We start from the raw sequence: 19,359 nt of genomic DNA, 5'->3' as shown, positions 1-19,359 counted from the left end.
TTCATAGTTGGTTTGTTTGGTGTTCTGGTAATCGTAATGTGAAGAATAGCAATGGTACTTGGTTCAATTCCCAGTAGGAGAAATACATGTTTTTAGATAAATTGTGAGTTACATTTTTCTCTCTCTGTAGCGTTTGAAGATTGTGGAAGAGAAACACATTTAGAGATGGTTTAGGTATGAGGTAAAGTAGAGATGGTTACGTTTTTACATTAGGTTAGAGAATTAGTCTGGAATGTGTCTGGGCCCTGGGTTCAATCCCGGGCACCGCCAACTCAGCATATGAGAAGCAGGGCTTGGGTAACTAAGTAGTGCGGTAGGTAAAGTAGCTGCATGGGAGCTGACGGTAGGTGTTGCGCTCCACCTCAGCAATCCATCTCCCAGGGGTCTAGCGTATTGAAAAGGGGATAGACTCCCTCGTTCTCGGGCCGATACCGACAATAAGCCACTTCGACTTATACCTACTTACTTACTTAACCCTAGTTATGGAGTGGTGTAGTTAAGATCAGGGTAAGGATCTATTTTTTTAATGATTTATTTATTGGCTTTTATGCCTTTATTGATAGGATAGGATAGTGGGCTGACAGGAAATGGGGAGAGAGATGCGGGGTGACATGCAGCAAAGGCTGTCGGGATTTGGGACTCAAACCCGCGATGCGCTGTCAGGCTGCTTTAGAGCTTACGTGCCTGGACCACTACGCCAGGGGTCCAGGCCCAGGGTAAGAATCTTGACAGGCTGTTAGCAATTGAGATTGTGTGACATCAAACTCCTAGATTTGGAACTTGTAGAATGTGTCTTGGAAGCTACATAGATATTTTTTAAAGGACGTTTGTGCAAATCATTCATCATTTACAGGTGAAATGGACTAAAGCCTCATATTATTTTCTTAAAATCCAATGTCACCGAAGACCAGCCAAATATGAATATTTTTACTTTGCTTCTATTTCCTCCGAAGAGAGACACAAGCAGCATCCAACTGTTTACAGTAGAGCCGGTCACATGCGGTACAGTCAGAGCATTAAGTCTGTTACACTGAGCGAGTTAGCATATGGCTAGCTGTGGCTCCAGGGACAGAGGATGCTGTTTTTTGACCAGAGTGAGTGATGTGCGTCAGGCCTGGGTTTCTCTTTAAGATCACCCCAGGGCTCCATGGAAGTTATAGGACCAGAGACTACTGTGGGTATTTACCTTCAGAAAAACATTCCCCACAATGGGAGGTTTAACGAATAGTCCAAGGATTTAGAGAGACGGTTCAACATGTTTGTTCAAATGTTGTTGTGAAGGATCTCTTACCTCTTGAACTTCATTGCTAGGTTCTCCACAAAGTAGTAGATTTCATCCCAGTGGTTCTTGACACTGCCAGACCTGAAAGACGGATGACAAAAAAATAATATATATTATTCATATAACCACTTTCAACCTGGAGTTTCTAATTTGGGCATGCTATCATAGGTAAAATGTTTCAAAAATATTCTAAAATAAAAAAATAAATAGCGATACATCGCAGTGCAACTCATTGTGAGCTTGTTCATCAACTATTCTCACACACTTTTGCGCGTCACTGTCGTGCGACAAAGCATAAAATAGGGCTTAAGTGGTTAAATATCTTAATTAACATTTGCCTACACATATTTATGTATAAAAAACAACATACTGAACACTGTAGGATGTTAACTTGTGTAAAGCCCCACTTTTCACAACACCACATAGTGACTTGCTAAACTCAGTAGCATCTCTTAAGAAGAATCATTTCAGTTAAAAGTCCAAGTTTTTCTTTCTTTTCTTTGAACTGGGGGCTTTAACAATATGTTCTACAGAAAAACATTAGGCTTTAGATTTTAGTCAGTAGGGCCAAAGTTAAGGCATTAAAATATGACATAACATTTTCATTAAATACAACTAACGAATAAAATGTAAAACAGAAGGCACTGGATAGCTATGAATGGATCATTACATTTTGCATTAATAGTGGGGCATTAACTTTCTGGGCATTAAATGTGGGGCATTAACCTGCGCATCGTTTTTTTTTACTGCAGGGATAATGTGGCACTTTCAGACAGAAATAATGATGGATAAGCAGGCATGTAGACAAGACACATCATTTTGACAACCATTGATCATGTATCCATTTGTAATGGATGCAAATGTAACCAAATGGACCCTTGGTTACATTTTGTGCACTCGGGAGTTAAATGAAATGTGTTGTACTTAGTATTTTGTGTAGCAAAGTGGTTCCCAAACTTTCATGGATCAGTTGAATATCTCGTGTTCGTGGCCCTATTTTGTTTAATATTAATGTTGTATTATCATAAAAAAATCATAGTTCTTTGCCAGTTATTTAGGGGTCCACTTGCAATAGCCTCGTGGCCCACCATTGGGCCCCGGCAAACAGGTTGCGAACCACTGGGGTAGTATTAAGCACCAGGGTGGGTGCAACCACAAATCAATAGGCTCTATGTACAGCAGCCATATTGGGAAAAACTGGGCCTCTTCCTTACTTCCTTCACAAGTCTTACCAATTATACTAATTAAGACTATGTTCCATTTAGTGTAGCACAGTGGTTCTCAAACTTTTTCATTTCAAGGACCCCCATAACACTTTCAGAGTTACACACCCGTAAGGGGCCATTTGGAACCCCGGCCCTCAAGGAACCATGAGGATACCTGGACCACACTTTGAGACCCACTGGTGTAGCAGAGTGTTTCCAGCGAGCCAACATGCACAATATTCAGCACCCTGACTCTGTTTGACCAGAATGGAACAGAGCCTATAATTAGTATAATTGGTGAGACCTGTGAAGCAAGAAGAGGCCCAATTTATGTCCAATATGGCTGCTGTGCGTAGCGCCTATTGGCCAGCTCTCTTCATTAAAGACCCAGACAGACAAACAGAGGGCTGTTGAGATGAAAGGACAGGAGGTTCTGGTGGTGTGATTGGGGGAGGAGGTGGGGTTAGCACCTCCTCTTGTCCCGGAGGGCTGAGGAAATGGATGCTGGCGCCCCCCAGGGGGGCCCCCGTCATTAAACTGGACGAAAATGAAAAGACTGCACTGCACGGCTGTCCCTAATGGACCTGCATTAATTTCCGCTGGGGGATATGGAGCACGCTCGTGCGTGTGTGTATGTCTCACGTGAGTCATATACAGCAGAATCGTGTCTCTGTGTGCTCACGGTTGTGAGAGACAGATTTATGTGTGTGTGTGTCTCAGTTTGTGTGCACACCATGCCTTCATTATGTGTGTGGTGGTGATCGTTAGCTATAATGAGCTAGCCAGAGACATGATGACACATGGGAAACGAGCGAACCGACTGACTGTGGTAAATCTTAAGCCTGCGTTAGCGTCTGAAGCTAGCTCAGAAGAACTGGACACCAATGACAGACAGAGATCATTTATTTGACAACCCCGGGCACACAAAATCCTCCCTGTTAATCCATTTGTAAGTCTGAGAGAGTTTGGCTGAGACACAAAGAGGGGGTGGGTGACACGTTTTGGTTCACCCACGGCGTGCCAACTTGGACTTGGGACGCATTTGTCGACGTAATCGGCCGTCGGCTGTTCGGCGGAGGCACTCACTCGTCTAGCGGCTCGCCCTCAAGGCCTCGCTGACGGCACGCCATGCCAGTGTTGTTCTCAAGTGATTTAAAACATCATGCATTTGCTGTAAAATCTTGCACATATGCAGCACGTTGAGTGAACCAAAACGAGTGCTCCCCAAAATGTTACTCCTTGGGAATGGCATACTGTATGCATTGACAGCATAGCGCTGAGCAAGTCGTATTCTTGAGGATTCTATTATAGCCGGTGTAATGGCAATTTTCTCACTCAGTTAGACAACTGTACTGTAGGCTAACTTTGGGCAGTTTTTGAGGAAAACAAATAACTTATAGGATAGTTCAGCACCAACTCTCTTGAATAGGCCTAAGTGTTAAATTTATAAATATTTCATCTGCTCTTCCACCAGAGTTGATATTTCACTGGAATGAGAGCTCTTTGATGGGTTGGATGTAAAGCCTACAGTAACGAGTGATTATTGTCAAAATCAATTAATCGGTCAACGGAACAAAGACACACGTTCACATTTTGGTGAATGTTTCTATCAATCTGATGACCTTCTTTTCTCCTCCAAAATACGAAAACCAAAAGCTCTAGAGCGGTGTTTCTATCATGTATTCAATGCACTCTCCTGTTCAAAGACGGAAACAGAACATGTTGCACAACCAACGGTCTATAAAAGCTGCTTTTAAGACATTACTTCAACGTGCACGCTTGCCAGTAACCAAGGCAAGATTAAACTGCCCCGCTCTGGAGCGTTTCTCTCTCTAATGGCTTTACAAGGTACAAGATATGACGAAACTCTATACGAAACAAGAGCAAATGAGAACAGAATGTATCAGAGTCAGACATAACATACATTGTCTCAGGTTCATTCCCAGGCAGTGGTGGACAATATTCACCACTTACTCAAGTAAATACTCAAGTATTCAAAAGTGAAAATTACCAAGTAAATCTTCAGAAATTGTCAGAAATGTAAGTACAGTACTCAAGAAAATGTACTTGATTACTGTTTCCAGTTATATACACTCTGTTTAAATCTGTTCTCTTTTGCAGACTAAATAAACGGAAGGAGACAGTTTTCCCAGCCTTGGGAGTCAGAAGCTTTAATTCTTCCTGTGAAATTAATCTCCGGTCTATTTAATCTCATCTTCTTTGGCTTGTACTCAAGCTTATAAAGATGACTCCACTACCTCTGTTGAAATCAAAAACAGATTCTAAATTCTTTCCATGTTTCTTGTGTTTCTTTCATAAAGTCTGTTGAGGTGGTACAGGTGAAATGCAGTGGTGTAAAGAAACTAAGTCAATTTACTCTACTACTGTACTTAAGTACAATTTTGAGTTTTTTTTTTTTACTTTACTGGAGTATTTTAAATTTTCAGTACTTTTACTTCTACTCCACTACATCTCAGAGGCTAACATTGTACTTTTACTCCACAAAAATTATTTGAAAACTAGTTACTAGTTACTTTGCAGATATACATTATTATTACATTATAAAACATACATTAACCACTTTAGTCCTATGTTATACCTAGGCTATTTAAAAATAGCAGATCTACAAGCTCACAACGCGTCGCATCGCAACGCGTTGTGAGCTTGTAGATCTGCTATTTTCAAACATTTCAGCACTTTTACTTTCGGTACTTTAAGTACATTTTGATACCAATACTTTTGTACTATTACTCAAGTAAATTTTGAACACCAGAGTTTTACTTGTAACAGAGTACTTCTACATTGCAGTATTGATACTTTTACTTAAGTAAAACATTTGAGTACTTTTTCCACCACTGGGTATAGGTGAAATGGATCCAAACAGAGAGGAGTTACAAGGGAAGAATGAGAGAAGAAACACATCTGGCTGAAAATAAAGTGACATAAAGAGGGCAGGAAGCGTACAGTGTGTCACTGGGTAACCGTGGTAACGAGGTGGGCAGACTGATGCAATATGTTCCATATGTGCGAGCAATGTTCATTTTGAACGGAGAAGGTGCTGTTTTGCAGCTGCTGTCTGTGGCAGTGGTTCTCAAACTTCTTTCGTGTCAAGGACCCCCAAATTGATACAGTATAGGTTTGGCCACGGACCCCCATCTGAAAATGTTTTTGTGCCAAGGACCTCCAGAAGCAACGTTTTTTCTTCCCTAAAATGCAATTTTAGGGAAGACCACACTTCTGCTCTCACACTAGCCATGTTTCTGGCTTCCCCCTCAACTTGCCTCTAGGCTCTTTGTTACATCGTGTATGGGTGTATAGGAGTAAAAGTATTAAGTTCTGGTTCCTCAATCATTTCTGTGTTTCTGTAGGCTTTGTATTACGTGGTGGTTCTACAAGCACATCGTTGCATGCAGTGTAGGTGGTTTTAGAGAGTTACTTCTCTGAAACAAGAGTTACAAGGTCCTATACATTCATTGTGAAAACATTACAGCAATTCATTAATATGAAAATTAAGAAATGTACTCTTACTTTTACTTGTATTTTTCAAAGAATGCTCTTTTGAAGTATATTTAAAAGCAATTACTTTTTACTCTTACTTGAGTAATATTTTGACTGGGCTACTTTGACTTGTAGTGGAGTAAATTTTACCAGGAGTATCTGTACTCTTACTCAAGTACTGGGGTTGAGTCCACCTCTGCTTAGTATTTCTACATTGCAGTATTGATAGATACTTTTACTTAAACATTTGAGTACTTTTTCCACCACTGCGCTTTACACTTAATATTTTTGGTGAATGTAGTCGATCTACAAGCCCACAATGCATCATATTTTGCGACGCGTTGTGAGCTTCTGGAATGGCTATTTTTGCTGAATGCAGTGTGTCCCAGAATGGGGACAACAAGACTAGCTACAGGAAAAGCAATGGGATCACTCAAATGATGTGCAATCTGGCCATTAGATTTTGAGATAATATGGTTTGCAGTTGAAATGTATAGGGACATAATATGATCACCAAAATCAACTAACTAACTAACTAAGGTGCCTGAGCATAGCAGCAATGTATTGTATACTGTGCATGTTATACTTGTCTATCATGCACAGTATAAGTATAACATGCACAGTATACAATACATTGCTGCTATGCTCAGGCACCTTAGTTTAGTTCTTTAGTTTTTTTTATTATCTCAGGTAATTTGTAAATATGTAGATAACTTGTCTGGCCTTCTGTTGCTCTCTTGTTTTTGATCTCCTTCCCACCTGCCCCCCTCTTCTTCTCCCCCCCCCCTCTTCTTTCTATGGAAACTAACGTTGCGATGGGAACGATGTACAAAAAAGAATTTCACCCACTTTTTTACCTTGTAAACCTGTGATGTGACAATAAAACTGATTCTGATTCTGATTCTGATCAGTAGAGCTTATGCTCTGTGGAGCATGAAGGTGCACAGCAAACTCCACGTTAATCCAGCCAGAGATGTGTTGTTTTGGACCAAACGATTACATGATGGACATATGGACACAATGGTTGTCATCCTCACTGTCAGATAGAATTACCCTCTTGTATTAATGCATCCAATCCTAACCACTTAAACCCTACCCTTTCCCTTCCATTCCAAATCTCTATTAAGGCGAAAATAGCCGATCTACAAGCTCACAACGCGCTGCAACGCGACACATTGTGACGAAGGGTACGACCCGACAACCCAGTGCACATTTCAAATGAGCAAAGTTTACTATTACCACACTCCAACATAGAGTGCATGGATAAATAACCTTTTTAATTGAAATAAATCCCGGATTGGATGCTGTGAAGGTCATTTTCCATCTAGAGAAGGCTGACTAATTTGGTGCAACACCCAGCTTCACACTCAACACTGTTAGACACATTAACACCTGGGAGCTGCTCAGTACAGAGTGGTGCATTGAGTGCCTTGCTCACGGTCACCTCAGCAGTAATCATTAAAGGAATAGTTCACCCAAAAAATTACTTATTTTATATCAATTGCACACCCCATGAAGCCTTGAATTCATGGAGATTGTTTTGTTTTTGTCGCATTCCTGAGCCAATAATTTGATGACCGGGTGTATTTCCGGCAGGAGACTCAAAGAGTCTCCTTTGTGTCTCCTACTGGACACATTAGCATCTTTCCACCAGTAATGAAATTATTGGCTTAGGAATGCGACAAAAACAAAAAAGTCTCCATGAATTCAATGCTTCCTGGGGTGTGCAATTGATAGAAAATAAGTAATTTTTTGGGTGAACTACTCCTTTAAACATTGGCTGAACATTTCTCATTCTCCGAACTGTAGATCAAAGTTGTCGAATCTGAGGATTGAAACCGTTGTGATCATGACAAGCTTTAACTTGTTTTAATCTCCAACCTGCTGACCTTAATGTGGGTGAACCAAAACATTGCACGTGAAGCATTTCTCTGCAGTTTGTGATTGTTGTTGTAATGATAAGGCTGCACACATCAAGGCCTCCTGTTCAGTTCTTTCTTTAAGCTGACTAAGCAGTGAGGACAAGACCTTGCAAACCAAACAAAAAACCCCACAACACTTCACCGACGCTTCAGGAGGAGGGCGAGGAATGTGGAGGAAAATGTGCAGCACAAACACAAGTAGTCTTTAACATGCGAGATATTGCACGCACGCACGCACGCACGCACGCACGCACGCACGCACGCACGCACGCACGCACGCACGCACGCACGCACGCACACACACACACACACACACACACACACGCTCATGCACACATGCACACACAGTCATCCACCCACACAGACTGGGCCCCAGGCCGCGGGGAATGGCATGAGGAGCCAGCTTTCTTCAGGGGGTGAAGATTATTCCATTACAGCAACGGACCAGAGGAAAAACACAGCGTGTACACAGGCGCACGCGCACACACACACGCACACATGCACACATGCACACACAGACACACGTACACGCACACGCACACGCACACGCACACGCACACACACACACACACACACACACACACACACACACACACGCACACACACACAGATTCATGCACACCCTTACCCAACTCCATATACTGTACATACATGCGTACACTGTAGATCCATACACATACACACACTTATCCACATACTCATACTGTACAAGCGTAAACGCACATGCATGTCGCACATAGACACACCCAACCTTAGACATACACACGCACGCACGCACGCACGCACGCACGCACGCACGCACGCACGCACGCACGCACGCACGCACGCACGCACGCACGCACGCACGCACGCACGCACGCACGCGCACACGCACACGCACACACACCACATACTATACACATGCGCACCCTTGCCAGTGGTGGAGGAAAGTACTTAGATATTTTACTTATCAATACCACAATATAAAAATACTCTGTTACAAGTTAAAGGCCTGTGTTCAAAATGTTAATTGAGTAAAAGTACATAAGTATTGGCATCAGAATATACTTAAAGTACCAAAAGTAAAAGTACTCATTATGCAGAATGTCCCATTTCACAATGTCTAAAATATGCAAATGTTTTGAAAATAGCCGATCTACAAGCTCACAACGTGTCACGATGCGACGCGTTGTGAGCTTGTAGATCGGCTATTTTCAAGAAGCCAAAGTTGAAATAGGACTGCAGTAGTTAATGTAAGTTTTGTAATAATAATCAAAATCTACAAAGTAAGATTTTCTAAAAAGTAAGTTTTCAAATAATTGTAATGGAGTGAAAGTACAATATTTGCCTCTGAGATGTAGTCGAGTAGAAGTAAAAGTAGAGAAAATTGGAAATACTCCAGTAAAGTGAAAGTACCTCAGAATTGTACTTAAGTACAGCACTTGAGTAAATGTACTTAGTTACTTTACACACCACTGACCCTTGCACATACACGCATGCACAGCCACACACACACACACACACACACACACACACACACACATACACACACACACACACACACACACACACACACACACACACACACACACAGGCTGCATGTTGCTCTCATGCAGTAATATCAGTATTTGTTTAACATCGGGGTGAATCTGAGGACTCCCCTCTCGTGGTTTTTCCAACTGCTGATGTTTTTTGTATTTCTTTCTCTCTCCTTTTTTCTCTGTCTTATTTTTTTGAATCACAATGGCTCATGTTATGGTTGGATGGCTCTGTCTTTCTGAGGTATAGTCACTGGGCCGTGGGACCCGGGGCCTAGCTTGCAGTTTCACTCACCTGTCCAAACAGTGTTAGCGGGGAGGAAGTGGGCTAATTTTCTCGTGCGATGTGGCACCGCGATGAAAAACGTTTTATGCGGCACCAATATTTTTTTTCTTGTCTTCTTCTTCGTCTTCTTTTTGATCTAATTTTAATGGTCTGAGTCAAGGGCCCCGGTCGCCCCCGAAGTTCAAAGTTTTGGGGTTTTGGCTTGGAGAGAGCGAGCGAGTCTCTTTTTACTGCGAGGCGAGCCATCTCACGGACTGTCCATATTTTATACTTTGGCTATTCAGAAATAGCAGATATAGAAGCTCATAGCGCGGCACGAAGTGACGCACTATGAGCTTGTAGATCTGCTATTTTTGAAAAATCGTGAACATGTGTGCACATCTTTGAATAGGCCTATATCTATATTTTTTAAGCGAACATTTTTAACTCAAATCTTTGCTTCTGGGGGTCCCTGGAACAAAATAGTTTGAGATTGCCAAAATACATATAATTTTGGTTGTCAAGTTTTGAGCACCACTGATATAGCAACATAAGTTTTTCAGAAAACCGTAAAAAAATATATCTTAAAGGGTTAATGGTCTGAGTCAAGGGCTCCGGTCGCCCCACGAAGTTCAAAGTTTTGGGGTTTGGCTTGGAGAGAGAGCGAGCGGTCTGTTTTTACTGCGAGGCGAGCCATCTGACGGGTTGTCGATAGAGCCGACGGAGTCTGACGACAGCTCGAAGCGACAGCGATGATGCCCCGCGTTACAAGATCAAAAAGACATTTAAAAAAAAAAACTCAACGAGGGGGCGTTCCGTCAAAACGCTTGTACATTTATTTGATAGATCTGTCAGATGAGTGTGACAAATGACACGCACGTGCTGCCGGGCCGCGTGCCATTTGGAACTTTTATGAGCAAAGGAACGATTTAGAGAGAGAGAGAGAGAGAGAGAGAGAGAGAGAGAGAGAGAGAGAGAGAGAGAGAGAGAGAGAGAGAGAGAGAGAGAGAGAGAGAGAGAGAGAGAGAGAGAGAGAGAGAGAGAGAGAGAGACTGAGAAACAGAAATAGAGAGTGAGAAACGAATAATATAATTGCGACGCGTTGTGAACTTGTAGATCAGCTATTTTCAAAAAAGTCATGAACATTTTTGGAAAAGTTTGCATACAGCCGAACATTAAACGTTTTTGTTGCTAAAATTGTTAGCAACACAAATCTTGTATGGGGGAGAGAGGGTGCCTGGCACAACATTTTGTTCAGATGGGGGTCCGTAGCCAAAAACATATTAGTCCTTGACATGAAAATAGTTTGCAAACCACTGGGCTCTACAGAGCAAGACAACTCAACACTCATCGTCTGCTGGCGAGATCTGTGCCTGGCTTTTCGAACAAACAGGGGAGCGAGGTAATGTGAACAATCTGCCGGCTCTCTCTCTCTCTCTCTCGCACACATCATGAGGTCATCATCTGCTGCAGGAAGTGCAGCTGCGAATTGCTGAGGATTGCAAGCGTGATTCCAAGTTTAAACCCCCCTCTCTCTCTCTCCCCCTTGCCCTCCCTCCCACCCACAATTCCCTACCTTCATGTCTGTCTCTCAGCCCACGCAGTTGGCGGACTATAGGCTCAAACACACCCAGCCCGTCGGCCCAAAACAGACCCAGCGTCGAACCAAAACAGGCAACACGGGCCAAAACACTGGTGGTGGAACGTAACTAAGTACATTTACTCAACTTAACCCTTTAAGATCTGAGGCTGATTCCTACAAATGCCTTCTAAATCAGTAGTTCTCTAACTTTTTCGCGCCAAGGACCCCCAAATTGATATGTATTTGGCCGCGGACCACCCCATCTGAAAATGTTTTGGGCTAGGGACCCCCAGAAGAGAAGATTTGCGTTTTAAAAAATTGGCTATTCAAAAATAGCAGATCTACAAGCTTATATTATGTCACTTTGTGCTGCGCTGTGAGCTTGTAGATCTGCTATTTTGGAAAAATCATTGAAATTTGGGCAACTTTGAATATATATATTTTTTAAGCAAACATTTTTAACTCAAATCTTTGCTTCTGGGGGTCCCTGGAATGAAATATTTTGAGATGGGTGTCTGCGGCCAAATACATATTTTGGGGGTCCTTGACTTGAAAAAAAATTAGAACCACTGAAATCACATCATAGTTACTGTTAGAAGACATTTGTAGAATCTGCCTCAGGTCTTAATGTGTTAAGTAAAACAAAGACAATAAATCTGAGTACTTGGCTCAGCACTGCAAAACCGGCAACACGGACCAAAAAAGTGTCAAAACACAAAGACGGTTCCAGCTGCCTGAGCAGCTATATCGGCTGAGGTGTCTCTGCTCTTTGATAAACATCCTTGAGAGATTGAGGTCAGAACAGCGATAACATGACTAACACGCTGTCTGTTTCACGTCCAACACGCTAAGATCCCTGCTGACTAAGACATTTTGTCGAACTCGTGTTTTTCTTGTGAATTTCGAGAAATACTCCTCCTCGCAGTTTAAAGGTTCAGTAAGTGATGTTTTTCATTAAAAAAACAAGTGTTAAATAGCTCCATATTCCTATAGCTAATAGGCAATAACTAAGGGTCTCCCCATCTCTCCAGCTCTTTTGAAAAACAGAAAATACATTTTTAGGTTGGGATATACCAATCAGAAGAGAGAACTTATACAGGCTACAGGATAAACAAGCGAAACAGGAAGTGAGGACACAGTAAGCAGACGAGATTGGAACTGGAACACATAAGTGAGCTTTGTGGGGTTCTCTCTCCTGATTGGATAAAATGTATAAGCCACAAGAATATATATTTTCTGTTTAATGAGCTGGAAGAGAGATGGGAAAAGCCCTGTTACTGAACAAACGCACTATAGCATACGTATACCATGATTACTATCGGCGTATAGAGCTTTAACTGTTTAACAAATAACTTTTATTTTAACCAAAGAATATCACCTAACAACACCTTTAACCCCTCCTAATTATGTGTCCCTCATACATAACATACACTATTAGAGACTACTTTTAAAGAGATGAACTATTTTCTATGTATGTAACTATCTCTGTGACATGCGTTGATTGATGATCTTGTGTTCTACTGACAAACACTGTCTGCTATCCACATTTCCCCTCAATAGGACGAGAAAGCTTTCGAGCTCAGCTGACCTGAAGTGAACCGAACTTCACTGGACTGGACTGAAGAGAACCGGACTGGTCACTGGACTAGACTAGACTAGACTGGACTTGTAGTGTACTGGATTGGTCTAGAATGGACTAGACTGGACTGGACTGGATTTGACTGGATTGGGTTGATTTAAGTTGATTCAAATTTAAAAAACAATCCCGAGCTAAACAGAGCTGTTCCCAGGCCACTACAACATATGGATGTCTGCGAGAGGTGATGGACTGTTTTGTGAACAGCTCGGGGCACTGAGGGAGGTGATGTGCACCATTACCAGTTAGACCTTAAACAGACCATGTCAGGATAGTTTTGTAGCCATGCCTTGTTTCTTGCTGACTCTGTGAGAATGCAGCGGTGAGTTTGGCCCAGAAACCTGACTCAAAGGGTGTGAGAGTTGAGAAAGACGGGACAGAGAGAGAAACCCCAGAAACACGCAGGAACAAGAGATGGTCAGGGTGTTTTTTTGCTTGACCGGAGCGGAGCTGCACAACTTCCTGCTGTCTCAGGAACACTGAAATTAAATTTGACAGTATTAGCTGGGGGATGCCTTCTTAAAGAGCAATTTTGCAAATTTTGTACCTGCATCCAAATGCTCTACTGTGAGGAGTACATGAAAATCGGACACACTTCACAATGTAAGATAAGATTTTACAGCGGCAAGCGAGTGAGCACTCGACGTTGTTTCAGATTCCCACAACCTCCCCACAATAGAACGAATGGATTCAGGTTAAATAAATCAGCAAAATCGCCCTTGTCAGGTTCTCAGGTCCGTTTGGATTCTCATCTGACACGACCAGCCATCTTACGAAGTTCCTATGACATTAAAATTAACATTTATAACCATACAGTACAGCGGTCCGATTCAAATCATCGTTTTGTGGATGACTTATATTTGCTTGCGCGCTGATGTCATGCACTGAAAATAGCAGATTTACAAGCTCACAGTGCGTCACACTTGTGACCCAGCGCGCAACCATGTACGTATAAATCAGGCATAAGTCTTGTCTATTCTTAGTCTCACGTGGTCCGACCCACAGCCTTACATCATTGATTCCATCAACGGATGGTTTGAATCACAAAAGTCAGCATGTCCGGGTTTTTTACCTGAGAAAAAGTAAAGCAAGCATCTGATTGGCTGTGTTGTGCTGTAACAGAAGTCTGTGGTTTTGTCTAAGGTGGTCTGTGGTTGGTCAATTAATGTGTCTGTCACACATTGTTGTTAATGTGGCTCTAGGGCGCAGACTTACAGAAGAAAGAAAGCGGCTCTAACACAGTTGGGTTCCAGTTGAAACGTTGTGTTTATTGCAGCCGCAAGTGCCTGCGTGACATTTGAAGCTATACAGCACTTGATCTTCATCAGACAAAGTCTGATGAGGTTGTGTGATGAAGAGCATGAAGTTTGTTGAAGAACCGTCACGCTAGCTCTTGCGGGTGCAAGACAGACAACGTTTCAACTGGAGCCCATGTGTGCGAGCTATTTTCTTTCTTCTGCAAGTCATTGTTTTCTGCTCAGCACCTGCCTAATTTGGGTTTGGCCGTGCGTGTTTCTCCTCGTCTGTATAGGATACAGAGCCATCTAGAATCTGGAAGATTCTCGGTCTGTGAGCCTGTTTGTCTGCACAAACTGCTGGACCAACCGACCGGCACCACATTTCTTGTGCACATCGTGCCAGACGGCCAAGGAAATACTTATCTCCAGGCATTTAATTTCACATATCGTCGCTATCGGGCAGAATCCTCCTATCTCCATATTCTAACTTTTTGTGTTTTTTTCATAAATTAACGCCCTACTTGATCATACTACAGAGTCACACTAAAGCATCAAAAGCAGCAGATCAACGTTCGAGCTTGTTGATCTTCTACTTTCACAATTTTTTTTAATCCTGATAAGAAACAGTTTTGGACAGTTTATGAGGTTTCCAACCTCATGAGACGGTGTTATACATATTGACTTTAATTTCTATAATGGAACGGCGGTCAAATCGGGCTGAAACATCGCCCAATCATGGACTCATATGTCAGAAATATGTCATAGACGACTGATGTCATAGACTGGAAAGAAGTGGGTTTTCACAGCAGGAACCAGCATGGTGGGCATGGTGCCCCTAGAACCACATTTCTCCCAGGGAGCTACATCAGTGTGCTGGCATGTGGGGGAAAAGAAATACCCCACGATCCATCCATCCATCCAAACGTCTGGCGACTAAGTATAACGCTAGGCTTCATTCTCACGCTTGGAAGTGTGGAAGGAGAGAGAGAGAGAGAGAGAGAGAGAGAGAGAGAGAGAGAGAGAGAGAGAGAGAGAGAGAGAGAGAGAGAGAGAGAGAGAGAGAGAGAGAGAGAGAGAGAGAGAGAGAGAGAGAGAGAGAGAGAGAGAGAGAGAGAGGGAAAAAAAGAGATGAGCTCCGCTAAAAGGTCTGGTCTGGCGTTCCAGCTGGGCCTCATGTGAACCACCCCAGCCCACAGCCAATAACGCTGCTCCAATTCAACTGACGAGGCACAGAGATTTGTTAGCATGGGGAAAAAAAATAACACTAACCTACTTTTTTAGCTCCAGGACCTTATGTGCAGTAAAGTCCTCTGTGTTAACTTAACTCACAGAGCGTCCATTTGGTTAGCTTTGTACGCTCTGCGAGTTACAAATGCGTACATTAACACTGAGGATTTTACCGTGTGCTTTTTATGCGTCTGCGTCTCTCTGACGGTTTACAGTTTAGTTACTGTAAAAGCCTCAAATGTACAGTTAAGGCGTTAAGCAGATGCTCTTACCCAGAGCGACTGACAAAGAGCAAGGTCGGAGAAAATGCCATGTCTTATTCGTCCTTCCTTCCTTCCTTTCCTTTCCGTGCTTCTCTTTCTTTCTTCGGTTATATTATCCCTGCGCTACAACTCATTTGCATGTATTTTTGTATTATCTTCACCAGACTGAAAGCTGGGGATGGAGAATATTTATTTTCCCCTGGATTCCTTGGATCATGATGCAACTCTCCACATAAGGCCATGCCCAGTTCAGCAACTAGATTTTCCGCCATTTTGCATTTTCTTCAAAACACACTTTTTGCTATACTTTTTGATCAAAACTCATACAAATTGCTACACATTATCTATGGAGTCACGTGACATTTTTTTTATCATAGAGTTTTGATTCCATGCCGACTGGCTATAATTGGCTTCCAAAGTCTGCGAGAGGGGCCTATATTACCAAAAATGGCAAAAAAACTGTTGTCCGATCAACCACAAATTTGGCAGACATACTGTGGGGCCTCTAAACAACGCAGAGCCAAGCTTTTCCCCTCTGAACCGTCCTCGGGTCCCGACATCTGCAACCCACGACTTACACAGCTCTCGGTAGGCCATCTGGCCTGGCAGAGATATGCGCCCCAAGGATCACCCCTTTTCCAGTTTGATCCTCTGAGCCCTATACCTGCTCACTGACCTTATGACCTTCTGGGCATCTATTTGAGCATATGAGGCAGAATTCATCAAACCATCACACTAAACCACATTTTATATTTTAGCTTTGGATATAAAAAAATGGCAGATGTACAAGCTCAGTGGCCCACAGCTTTGTGCCGTGCTACGCAAGCTTGTACATCTGCTATTTTTGGAGAAAAAAAATAATATATATATATATATTGAAAGTGTGAGAACTACTGACTTAGAAGGCATTTGTAGAATCGGCCTCAGGTCTTAATGGGTTAAAAAACAAAACATCTTGATTTGTTTTGGTCGCTCAGCGAACGCCCTGTATAACTTCAGACAGTGAGTGATGACATTTAACAAGCCGTCTCTTCCTGCACGAGGTTCAGGTCCAAATGGATACTTCTCTGACTTTACACAGAGAGCCCAGTGACCCAGAAACATGGACTTAACAAACCTCTGCAAGAACGGAGAGAAGAGAAAAAAGGGGATACATTCCAGAGAGAGAGAGAGAGAGAGAGAGAGAGAGAGAGAGAGAGAGAGAGAGAGAGATATGGGGGGGGTTAGTTGTGACTTGTCAATGGTAAATGTTATTTATAGACTCCAGCTGTAGTTTGGGTTTTGTTTGGGTCTGTTATTGGCTTGTCTCTTTTGTTTTGTGTTTTTTCCTTCACAGGACATCACATATGCGTGCAGCCGTGCATACACTGGGATTTTTTACCAAAGAAAAAATACATTTTTGGGAACGGGAAATGAAGCCGCTGTCTTGGGAAATCCTGGGTAATTGACCTTGTTTCAAGTCAAAACACATTGGTCATATATAATTAATTATTGTTAAAGCGACGCACGCACGCACGCACACACACACGCGCACACACACACACACACACACACACACACACACACACACACGCACACGCACACGCACACGCACACGCACACGCACACGCACACGCACACGCACGCACGCACGCTCACACACACACACACGTGCTGCACGGTTGCCTGTATCAACAACAGCAGCGTGATTTCACAGCTGGTGATTGATTTGAGTTCCACTGGTTTCAAAGTAGCATCTTCTAGAGCTGGAAATAATGAAATTGTACTGAGGCCCAGTTGGACAGAGTTCATGTTATTAAAAAGAGAGAGAAATGGGGGGGGGGGGGGACAAAAGAAAGAGAGATAGGAAGAGAAAGTTTATCGCTGTTATCTTTCTGTCTTGAATGTCTTTAATGACGTAGGTGTCTCAGATAAAACCCTGACTCCTTCACTCGTCGGTCGTCTCCTAACTGCTCTGTTCCTGTCCATGACTCCAGGTTTCACCTCATCTGTCATCTGGCTGTGCTGTGGTGTGGAAAGAAAAGGATGTGAGGCCTATAATAGGCTGATGCCCGTCGGGAACCATGCCCGTTGCCGTTGGGAGCACGTGCCCCTCCAGTTATGCAATACCTGTTGTACCCGTTATCTGAGTACTTAGCGCAGTAGCCATTATCATAGCACTAGGAGTCTATGATGTCAGCATTATGACGTGTTATAATCATTATGTATGGATCGCCATGGGCATGAAAGGGACACAGACAGACGAGGAGACTGATTTTTTGATTTCCGGTTTTAGACGACCGCAGATTCGAACTGCATTCCCACTCAGCACAACAATCCTCTGCAATATACACTAGGCAAGTTTTAAGTTGATTGGTTAGACGGTGTGAGACAGACATACACATATTCTGTGCATTTATAGATAGATAGTTGAGCACTCAGGACTGATGTTCTTCGGCCTTGGAGTGGCGGTAAACCTTTAATCCAGTGGTTCTCAAGGTCGGGTCCGGGGACCACCAGGGGTCCAAATGGGCCCTTACAGGTCTGTAACTCTGAGAGTGTACAAATGGAACCGAATGGCAATGGACCCTCACAGGTCCATTCGGTTCCATTTGTACACTCTCAGTCAGAGTTAAATGAACACTGTATGGATTTAACAGTGTAGATTAGGGTACGGATGACCCATTGTACACGGTCGGAGGTACAGACCCATAACGGTCTGGGACTGATTTGGGACTGTCGTTGAGAACCAGTGCTTACATACATTCTTCTAACATACATGGTAGAAGAATGTGTTACTATGTCCCCCTTTAAGCCCAAAGAACTCTGCCTGCCATCCACTGGCCTCAGTAGAGGCAGGCCTGGACTCCTTCTCTCATTGTCCAGTCATTTCTAAACAAGAGCCCTGATTTATCACTGCGAGGGCCAAGTTGGTTCCCCTGTTTAAGACTTTAATGACCTGCTCCATCAAATTAACCCCTCCGTGACTAGATTTGGCCATTTTCCTGCAAAGCTTTCCTCATTTTGCTTTGTTTGCTTAATGTGGATTGTGGATTATATGTTAAAACTTTTATAGCCACTTAAAACAACAACTTTAAAGCCATTCCCCTGTTATTCAAATCAAGACCCCTAAATTATCATTTGCAAGGGGATTTCCCCCCCTTTCTTTTTACCTCTCTCTGCCTAATTCTCTCTCTCTCTCTCTCTCTCTCTCTCTCTCTCTCTCTCTCTCTCTCTCTCTCTCTCTCTCTCTCTCTCTCTCTCTCTCTTTCTCTCTCCCTCTCTCTCTCTGTTCTACCCTGCTCTTTCTTCAATACTTAAACTTTCCACTCTCGCATCACTCATCCCTTGACCTCCATGCTTTTCACTGCCAACCATCAAATGTGGAAAATGCTGTTTACTGATTCAACATGGTTCTTTTAAATTAGACGCAAAGCACCAATAAACAAATAAAAAACACTTTTTAAGTGATCATTTCATGAACTCAATACAGCGTGTTCTTAATCTTCTGGGTTTATACTGCCATAGAGTATGCCAAGGTCAGCGCTTCCCTCAAGCAAGGATAAAGTTCTGGGCCAGACTACATGCCTCCAGAAAAATTCAAGAACTGTGATATCATTGCTGTCAGGCAGAAACCTTGTATCTCTATATTTCAACTTTTTATGTTTTTTAGTACATTAACGCCTAAATTCGTCATACTACAGTATCACACAAAAGTAGACATAAATAGCCGATCTACAAGCTC

At 42.8% G+C, this 19,359-nt stretch overlaps 2 protein-coding genes across 6 annotated transcripts in view; both read right to left on the bottom strand.

The window, feature by feature from the left end:
- LOC308104040 (uncharacterized protein) overlaps positions 1-19,359 on the bottom strand; it is a 383,068-nt gene that overhangs the window by 165,568 nt on the left and 198,141 nt on the right. The gene's annotated exons all lie outside the window — the stretch shown is intronic.
- The window catches only part of antxr1c (ANTXR cell adhesion molecule 1c), a gene marked incomplete at its 3' end in the record, with an annotated part of 72,473 nt that overhangs the window by 40,868 nt on the left and 12,246 nt on the right, over positions 1-19,359 (bottom strand). The window contains exon 2 of the mRNA XM_080454737.1: positions 1,292-1,363. Within this exon, the coding sequence (XP_080310863.1) occupies positions 1,292-1,363 (72 nt within the window). The remainder of the gene's footprint in view (positions 1-1,291; positions 1,364-19,359) is intronic.

Source organism: Gymnoscopelus braueri (genome assembly GCF_963280865.1).
Source record: "Gymnoscopelus braueri genome assembly, chromosome: 17".
In the NCBI taxonomy this organism is placed as follows: Eukaryota; Metazoa; Chordata; class Actinopteri; order Myctophiformes; family Myctophidae; genus Gymnoscopelus; species Gymnoscopelus braueri.
This window is presented reverse-complemented; position numbering and strand designations above follow the sequence as displayed.